This window comes from Hyla sarda, chromosome 6 (assembly GCF_029499605.1).
Source record: "Hyla sarda isolate aHylSar1 chromosome 6, aHylSar1.hap1, whole genome shotgun sequence".
Classification (NCBI taxonomy): domain Eukaryota; kingdom Metazoa; phylum Chordata; class Amphibia; order Anura; family Hylidae; genus Hyla; species Hyla sarda.
In genome coordinates this window covers 202,112,589-202,122,721 of record NC_079194.1, presented here as the reverse complement: position 1 = coordinate 202,122,721, position 10,133 = coordinate 202,112,589, and the positions used below count along the sequence as shown (strand labels likewise).

At 42.6% G+C, this 10,133-nt stretch overlaps 1 protein-coding gene across 1 annotated transcript; it reads left to right on the top strand.

Moving 5' to 3' along the window:
- The first annotated feature begins 5,803 nt into the window (after positions 1-5,803).
- LOC130276625 (protein spinster homolog 1-like) lies at positions 5,804-9,107 on the top strand. The gene is made up of 2 exons (XM_056526260.1): positions 5,804-5,930; positions 7,544-9,107. The coding sequence occupies exon 2, from the start codon at positions 7,569-7,571 to the stop codon at positions 9,081-9,083; it is 1,515 nt and encodes a 504-aa protein (XP_056382235.1). The 5' UTR covers positions 5,804-5,930; positions 7,544-7,568; the 3' UTR covers positions 9,084-9,107.
- Positions 9,108-10,133: the final 1,026 nt, after the last annotated feature.

The window sequence follows — 10,133 nt, the reverse complement described above, 5'->3', positions numbered from 1 at the left end:
ACTGAGGGCGGAGAGTTCACTCGAGTATAAGCCGAGGGGGGTGTTTTCAGCATGAAAAATCGTGCTGAAAAACTCAGCTTATACTCGAGTATATACGGTATACGTTTGTTAGGTAAGCAGGAAAAGCAATTGCTAGGTAGGTAATATGTTTGGTTGGTAGGTAGGCAGGTATATGTTTGGTTGGTAGATGGGTGACCACGTTACATTTGGTAGGTAGGCCCTTAGTCCAGTGTTTTCCAAACAGGCTTTGGCTGTTTGGGCATGCTGGGAGTTGTAGTTTTGCAACAGCTGGAGGCACTCACGTTGGGAAACACAGGACTAAGGGCCCAACTACCCACCAAAATGCCACCTTCTGCTGCAAAACTCTAACTTCCAGCTTAAGACTGTCCGAGCATGCTGGGAGTTGTAGTTTTGCAACAGATGGAGAGACAATGTTTCGAAAACACTGCCGTAGTTAGTGTTTCCCAACCTGGGGGCCTCCAGCTGTTGCAAAACTACAACTCCCAGCATGCCCGGACAGTCTTAAGCTGGGAGTTAGAGTTTTTCAACAGCTGGAGGCACCCAGGTTGGAAAACAATGGACTAAGGACCTACCTACCAAACCTGAGTGTCTCCAGCTGTTGCAGAACTATAACTCCCAGCATGCCTGGACAGCTAAAGACTGTCAGGGGAATGCTGGGAGTTGTAGTTTTGCAACAGCTGGAAGTCCCCAGGTTGGAAAATACTGACTAAGGCAGTGTTTTCAAAACAGTGTCTCTCCAGGTGGTCCAAAACTACAACTCCCAGCATTCCCGGACAGTCTCTAGCTGTCAAGGCATGCTGGAAGTTATAGTTTTGCAACAGCTGGAGGCACACTTATTTGTAAACACTGGTGTAACACTGGAGGCACACTGATTTGTAAAACTGGTGCTGAAACAATGATGACACTGAGCGCACCGTGATTCACTGACCTGCAGGAAAAGCAGAAGGCGGCGAACAGAGAACGGGACACCAATATTGGAGCAACGGAGGAGCATAGACAGTTAAGTTAGTTTCTTTTGGAATAATTTTCATCCCTGGCACAGTGGATAAAATTAAAATAAAATACTAAAAAAGCCAGCAAGTAGAAGTAAAACGTCCGTCTTTATTCAGGGTTCTTCCTTAAAAGCCTTCACGGTGGCAGACAAACCGTGAACATATCAAAAATCTGAAATATTGCACAAACAGAGGGGGGTCCCAAGCATGGCTGACGCGTTTCTGATCTATCGATCCTTACTCATATCCTGTAGATCCTCAAATGAGGCACCCTTATATACTCCAGGGCATTTTCCCCATTCCCACAGGAAGGGGAGGGACAGGTCCACATCACATGTGCACGTGATTAAAACAAAAACATGGGACCAAACACAGATAAATTATTCGGAGACATATCAGTAATGTAATATTAAATCTGTTTTGTTATTTAGACCATGGGGTTGAATGCAATTCAAAAGATAAATCCACATGATTTCCCTATTGTGGAGGGATCGAATATGGTCACCTCCCCTTTTATTTAGGTTCACCTTCTCAATGCCTGAGAACCTGAGGGAAGTGGTGTCTGAATTATGACATATTAGAAAATGTTTAGATATGCTAGAAATGTTCGAGCTTAAAGGGCCAGCAGCATGTCTAATGTGCTCTTGGATGCGTTTTTTAAGGGACCTTTTGGTGGAACCCACATATGTTAAGTGACATTGTGTGCACATGATTTTATATAAAACAAAAGTGCTATCACAGTTTATAAAGTTGTGAATGACATGGCATTTGCCATCCACCGTACTTTCTATTTTCTGGCATTTTTCGGCACAGGGACATACCACACACCGCGATTTACCGCACTTGTGGAAGCCCTTGGTGCTAATCCACTGGGTGGTAACACTAGCCGTGTCCACCATACTGGGAACAAGGAGATTGGATAGAGTAGGTGCCCGCCTCGCTGCAAATCTCACACCTGACTTTATAATCTCTCCTACCGTGGGATCTGTTGATAGCAAAGGTAAGTGTTTAATTACAATGCGTTTGATGTCATTAAATTCTGGACTGTACGTGGTGACAAATGTAGGACAATCTTGTGATTCAGTTGGTTGCTTACTTGTAAAAAGGGATTTTCGATCCATAGGATCCACTCTCGACCGAGCTTTTTTCAAGAGCCATCCAGGGTAACCTCGAGCCGCCAGGCGTGTGCATGCTGCATCAGCTTCCCTGCGGTACACCTCGGCGGAAGAACTGTTCCGCTTAATTCGTATAAGTTCACCTACTGGTATGGCTCTTACTGTTTGTTTGGAATGGCATGAATTCGCCCTTCAGATGGTATTGCCTGATATCTTTTTTCTGTAAGGATCAACCTCAATTTTATTTGTATCAGGGTTGCCACGTAATATGACATCCAAAAAGGGGGTTTCACTTTTACACCATGTGTTGGTAAACGTAAGATTGAACCGATTATTATTGATATATGTCATGAATACATCAACGGTCAGATGGTCGGACAACCAAATGATGACCACATCGTCTACATACCTCCCATACCATGCGAGGCATGTGGAAAATGGATTGGTGTCAGAAAAAATTAACTGCTCCTCCCACCAAAAAACAAAAAGCTTAGCCCGAGCTGATGATGACTTTGCTCCCATTGAAGCACCCGTGCGCTGCAAAATAAAAATTGTTACCAAACATAAAATAATTGTGTTTTAACACAAAATCTACCACCTCAATAATGTAATGTCTCAAATCCACAGAATATTTAGAAAATCTCATCAGTGTATCCGAGATAGCTGATAATACCAGGTTTTGCGGAATACTGGAATAGAGCGATTCAATGTCGCAAGTAAGCCACGACAGAGAATCGCTCCATGTGAATTCATCCATGATTTTTAGCAAGTGCTTAGTGTCCTTGATATAACTTGGGCATTGCATAACCAGAGGTTGCAGTACTGAGTCCAACCACTCGCATAGGTGCTCGTTAAGGGATCCGATCCCCGCCACGATCGGACGCATCGGCGGCGGGAATCGGTCCTTATGCATCTTGGGTATCGAGTGGAAGATAGGAATAATTGGAGCAGGCACGAAAATATAATCCACTTCTTTTTGGGTCAAAATAGATCTGGCTTTCCCCTCTTCCAACAGAGTCAACAGTTCTTTTTGGAAAGGTTCAGTGGGATCCCCACAAAGTTTAAGGTAAGTTTTATCATCAGATAGTAGATTTTCATTTAAATTGATATACAGTCCGTGTCCATACATACTACCGAGCCGCCTTTATCGGCGGATCGGATCGTCAAATTTTTGTTTTTCTTTAATTTCTTTATGGCAGCAGCCTCCTTTTTATTCAAATTAGGACGAGTTGTATTGGACATTACTTTTGATTTTTAGATTAACCAAATCTTTCATGATAAGGTCCTGGGACCAATCAAAAATTGCTGGTCTGGTCTGTATGGGGTAAAAATTTTGGTTTTTAGTGGAGAAGGTATGTGCAGTATTCGCTTCATCACAAATTGATATCCCACTATTTTCAAGGAGACAGAGATCTCTAAAAGCAATTTGTTCTGCTAACGTATGCATTAGTGGTAAATCAGGGTTTATAGAAAGTTGAGGTGGGTCCGATGGTTCATCAGCATTTTCCACAAAAAAATGTTTCTTAACTGTTAAAGTTCTCACAAATTTATTTATATCCAAAATTGTCCGATAAACATCAAAATGATGTGTAGAAGAAAAACCCAGTCCTTTCCACAGGACCGAGGTTTCTTCATCTGTAATGATTTGTGCAGAAATGTTAATGACTTGAAAATCCTCTTTTATTACTTTTTCCGTTTGTCCTTGTTATGCTCCGAAGCTCTTCTTCCTATGTTTTCTGCCACCGCGCCTTCCTCGTTTTTTGACTGTCTTCTCGCATTGCGATTCTTGTGAGTGTTCACATATTGCGGTTCTGAGTCCCCGCTAGTGTCCGTGGTATCTGAACAATCTGAATTTTCAGTAAACTCCTGGTCAGAAGAACTAAATTCACATGGAGCGATTCTCTGTCGTGGCTTACTTGCGACATTGAATCGCTCTATTCCCGTATTCCGAAAAACCTGGCATTATCAGCTATCTCGGATATACTGATGAGATTTTCTAAATATTCTGTGGATTTGAGACATTACATTATTGAGGTGGTAGATTTTGTGTTAAAACACAATTATTTTATGTTTGGTAACAATTTTTATTTGCAGCGCACGGGTGCTTCAATGGGAGCAAAGTCATCACCAGCTCGGGCTAACCTTTTTGTTTTTTGGTGGGAGGAGCAGTTTATTTTTTCTGACACCAATCCATTTTCCACATGCCTCGCATGGTATGGGAGGTATGTAGACGATGTGGTCATCATTTGGTCGTCCGACCATCTGACCGTTGATGTATTCATGACATATATCAATAATAATCGGTAAAGGGGTATTCCAGGCAAAAACTTTTTTATATATATCAACTGGCTCCAGAAAGTTAAACAGATTTGTAAATTACTTCTATTAAAAAATCTTAACCCTTTCAGTACTTATGAGCTTCTGAAGTTAAGGTTGTTATTTTCTGTCTAAGTGCTCTCTGATGACACCTGTCTCGGGAAACGCCCAGTTTAGAAGAGGTTTGCTATGGGGATTTGCTTCTAAACTGGGCGTTGCCCGAGACAGGTGTCATCAGAGAGGACTTAGACAGAAAAAAACAACCTTAACTTCAGAAGGTCATAAGTACTGAAAGGATTAAGATTTTTTTAATAGAAGTAATTTACAAATCTGTTTAACTTTCTGGAGCCAGTTGATAGATAGAAAAAAGTTTTGGCCTGGAATACCCCTTTAAGTCCCAGGATGTCCTTGGTCCTAGTGGGGTTAAAAGGTCAAAAGATAAAAATATATAAACTAAGAAGACGCTGTGAAGTACGGGGATATACTCGGCAGGCCTGGAGAAATATTTTTCTAAAAGATGTTTTTATGTACTTGATGTATTTCTAGGTGTATAATAATATATATATATATATATATATATATATATATATATATATATATGTCAAAGAAGAAAGCAGCACTCCAAAAGCGTGAATAGGTGCCTCCAGCTAGGATCCGGGTCCAGGATCCTGCATACGTAGTTCCAAGGAAAATGCTGTGGCACTCAAGGTATGGTGAAAAAATGAAAACTATTTATTCATTCCAAATGTGCAAAGAGCAACGTTTCAATGGTCTCACACCATCATTATCAAGTGGCTTAATAATGATGGTGTGAGACCATTGAAACGTTGCTCTTTGCACATTTGGGATGAATAAATAGTTTTCATTTTTTCACCATACCTTGAGTGCCACAGCATTTTCCTTGGAACTACGTATGCAGGATCCTGGACACGGACCCTAGCTGGAGGCACCTACTCACGCTTGGAACTATATATATATATATATATATATATATATATATATATATACACATACACACACAAATCAAGAAATATGTTGCAGTCTCTTGTAATACCTTTTTTATTGGACTAACAGAATTTTGTAGAGACAAGCTTTCAGGATTCCTCCCTTTATCAAGTCCAATAGACAAGGACTAATGATCAAAGGACTTTATAAATTATCAGGGAGGAATCCTAAAAGCTTGTCTCTACAAAATTCTGTTAGTTCAATAAAAAAGGTATTACAATCTGCATCACTGGACTAATACGGCTACTCAGATTTACTATACAGATATACACATACCTGAAGATGGTTTAGAACCCTGTGATGTCACACATGCTTGTGATGATGTCACCGTAAGCTGTACAAGGAGGTGCGCGCCGGCTGCAGTCTCTTCAGTGTGTTTTGCATTCACAACCTGTGGTGCAAAGTGTTTGTTAGAGAGTTTCTATTTGCGATAGAGAATTCAAGATTTTGACCGTTCCTTGTCTGAAGAGAGAACCACAAGGTAAGTCTCAGCCTCTTCTATTCATACATACACAGGGCTTTTTTTTTGACAGTTTTTTTTTATTGTTGTTGCTTTTTTTTTAGCAAAAAAAAACAAGAAATTAATTTCCAAAAGAAATAACAAAAGTTATATTTCTCATAGCATTGTGACAATACTTAGCTTAGGCATTAAACATAATAAAACGCACAGATAGTATCATGACCAGAGCTTTTTCTTGCAAAAGTGCTAAAATGCAATTATGCCCAAAAAAGCCCCCAAGAAAAAGAGTCTTAATTCATGAAGTTCTAAAAGATATAAGTCTATGAGAAAGATTTGGTGGAGTAGTAAAAGAATGACAGAAAGATTAGGGCAGAAATATAATATTATATAATAGAATTCTGTGTGTACTAACAATAGAAATACTCTGGGTACTCCGAAAGTTTCAAATCAACTAGTGGCAGAAAGTCATATAGGGGATGGATAGATCCCAATGAGGTGGAGTAGGTTTATTATTAGTAAATGTATATAGCAGGATAGCCCAATTGTCTCTACAGTATGAAGTTCACATGGCCCAGTGACCATACAGCCAAGCCCTTATAATCCACCATTACTAGGACAGATTCAGGGTTTTCAGATATTACTAGGATCAGACAGGTTTAGGGTTATTAGATATTACTAGGACCGGACAGGTTCAGGTTTATCAGATATTACTAGGACCGGACAGGTTCAGGGTTATCAGATATTACTAGGACTGGACAGGTTCAGGGTTATCAGATATTACTAGAACCGGACAGGTTCAGGGTTATCAGATATTACTAGGACCAGACAGGTTCAGGGTTATCAGATATTACTAGGAGCAGACAGGTTTAGGGTTATCAGATATTACTAGGACCGGACAGGTTCAGGGTTATCAGATATTACTAGGACCGGACAGGTTCAGGGTTATCAGATATTACTAGGACCGGACAGGTTCAGGGTTATCAGATATTACTAGGACCGGACAGGTTCAGGGTTATCAGATATTACTAGGACCGGACAGGTTCAGGGTTATCAGATATTACTAGGACCGGACAGGTTCAGGGTTATCAGATATTACTAGGACCGGACAGGTTCAGGGTTATCAGATATTACTAGGACCGGACAGGTTCAGGGTTATCATATATTACTAGGACCGGACAGGTTCAGGTTTATCAGATATTACTAGGACCGGACAGGTTCAGGGTTATCAGATATTACTAGGACCGGACAGGTTCAGGGTTATCTATATATTACTAGGACCGGACAGGTTCAGAGTTATCAGATATTACTAGGACCGGACAGGTTCAGGGTTATCAGATATTACTAGGACCGGACAGGTTCAGGGTTATCAGATATTACTAGGACCGGACAGGTGCAGGGTTATCAGATATTACTAGGACCGGACAGGTTCAGGGTTATCAGACATTGGTAACCTCAGGGAAGACGTCTCCATATAAAACACTTATAGAGAAGCGTCTTCTTCTGAGGCTGCGATGGTCTTAGTGTTATCTTGTGGTTCTGTGCTGGACATTTCTGCTCTGTATGAAGGATCTATTGTATAATGACAGGAATGATGACATGTTGTCTAATGTGTTCACTTATCTCTCTCTCTCTAGTGTTTTCAGGCTCTGACCTGTGACCATGGCCTCTCCACAAGACCCATTGCTGAAGGAGGAGGAAGAAGCAATGGAGGACCATAGTGATATGGATGTAGAAAAGGGCGATATCCCTGAGAGGCAGAACCTGCCATCTCTAAGCGTGATGTCCACCGCACGTTCCATCATCACCGTAGTGATCCTCGCCTTTGTTAATTTGCTCATCTATGCAAATCGCTCCAGCGTGGCGGGGGTGCTGCCTTATATACAGAAAGCATATGACACCAATGCTAGTCTGTCCGGCTTATTGAATACATTGTTCATTGGAAGCTACGTGCTGGTCGCACCAATTGCCGGATATTTGGGCGACCACTGTAATAAGAAATATACTGTTTGCGCAGGAGTCATCGTTTGGCTGAGCATGACACTTACCCTTTCATTCATCCCTGACGGGTACTTCCTGCTCTTCCTGCTGACGAGTGGACTGGTTGGAGCCGGAGAGGCGACTTTCTGCACCATCGCCCCCTCCATCATTGCAGACCTTTTTACAAGTGACCAGCGGACCCGCATGCTGAACGTGTTTTACTCCGTCATACCTGTAGGCTGCGGACTAGGATACATCATCGGGCCCAAAGTGACTGATGCAGCAAGGGGCGATTGGCACTGGGCGTTTCGGGTCACCCCTGGCCTGGGCCTCATAGCTGTGGCTTTGTTGATTTTGGTCACAAAGGAGCTTCCAAGAACGACTACAAACGGGAAGAAGAACAACAAATCCCAGAAGTTTGCCAAATGGGCGACAGATCTGAAAAAACTATTTAAAAATCGAAGCTTCATGTTAACCACCATGGGATCGACGGCTGTATCCTTCATAGTGGGAGCCATAGGTGTATGGGGTCCGTCATACCTGACCCACGCACGAACACTCCTACAAGAGAAGGACCCTTGCCGTGCTGAACCATGTGACTATCACGACATCCTAATATTTGGTGTGATTACAGTCGTTTCCGGCATTCTGGGAGTTGTAGCAGGGACGGAGATAAGTAAAAGATATCGCAAATCCAACCCACGGGCGGACCCGCTTGTGTGTGGATGCGCGATGATGCTCTCCGCCCCTTTTCTTCTGTTGGCATTGACTTTTGGCAACATCAGCCTCGTTGCCACCAACATCTTCATCTTCATCGGAGAGACGCTTCTGTCAGTAAATTTCACCCTCATATCTGACATTATACTAAAAGTAGTAACTCCGTGGAGGAGATCTTCAGCCCTGGCCGTGCAGATGACAATCTATCACCTCCTAGGTGACGCCGGCAGCCCGTACCTCATCGGCCTGATATCTGACACCTACGAACGAGGATATGCCAAATCCCCTCTTCTGAAATACCGCAGCCTGGAGTATGCCCTCATGACCTGCACCATAATGGCAGTCATCGGAGGGGCCTTCTTCATGGCCACGGCCCTATATATAGAGAGGGACGAAAAAGAAGCAGAGATGGAATCAGAACCTCCGTCATCCTCCTCCTCCTCACTGCTTCCTGCCGATGAGGACTGCGCTTCAGACTGAGGAAAAGTCATTGCTTACCTTTATCTCGTTTACTTCATAAAAAAAAAAATAAGAAAAAAATAACTGCATTTGTTCTATGTTCCACTTTACCCCTTATTCTCTACCCAGGGGTGGACACAGACAGCAGAGGGCCCTTGTGCAAAGAATGTGCCTGTGCCCCCCCCCCCCAAACATCAATTGTTCAGCACCCCCCTCTGCATTTGTCACTTACTCAGGTGGACCCCCACATGTCACTTGCTGTATAAGTTTCTAATTATTTATTAAGGCCTCCCATATGCCACAGCTCATTCAAGCCCCCCACATTAGGTAGCATAGATTCCCAACATTAGGTAGCATAGATTCCCCACATTAGGTAGCATAGTTTCCTCACATTAAGTAGCATAGTTTCCCCACATTAAGTAGCATGTATTCCTTACATTAGGTAGCAGTTTCCCCACATTAGGTAGCATACTTTGCCCACATTAGGTAGCATAGTTTCCCCACATTAGGTAGCATAGTTTCCCCCACAATAGGTAGCACAGATTCCCCACATTAGGTAACATAGTTTCCCCACATTAGGTAGCATAGTTTCCCCACATTAGGTAGCACAGATTCCCCACATTAGGTAACATAGTTTCCCCACATTAGGTAGCATAGTTTCCCCACATTAGGTAGCACAGATTCCCCACATCAGGTAACATAGTTTCCCCACATTAGGTAACATAGTTTCCCCACATTAGGTAGCATAGTTTGCCCACATTAGGTAGCACAGATTCCCCACATTAGGTAACATAGTTTCCCCACATTAGGTAGCATAGTTTCCCCACATTAGGTAGCACAGATTCCCCACATTAGGTAACATAGTTTCCCCACATTAGGTAGCATAGCTTCCCCACATTAGGTAGCATACTTTCCCCACATTAGGTAGCATAGTTTCCCCACATTAGGTAGCACAGATTCCCCACATTAGGTAACATAGTTTCCCCACATTAGGTAGCATAGACTCCTCACATTAGGTAGCCATAGCCCCCCCAAACACACAGACAGACACAGACACACACAGAGACACAC

Bases quoted from the DNA above. Each gene is read 5' to 3' on its own strand.
- LOC130276625 (XM_056526260.1), top strand. From the start codon at position 7,569: ATGGCCTCTCCACAAGACCCATTGCTGAAGGAGGAGGAAGAAGCAATG.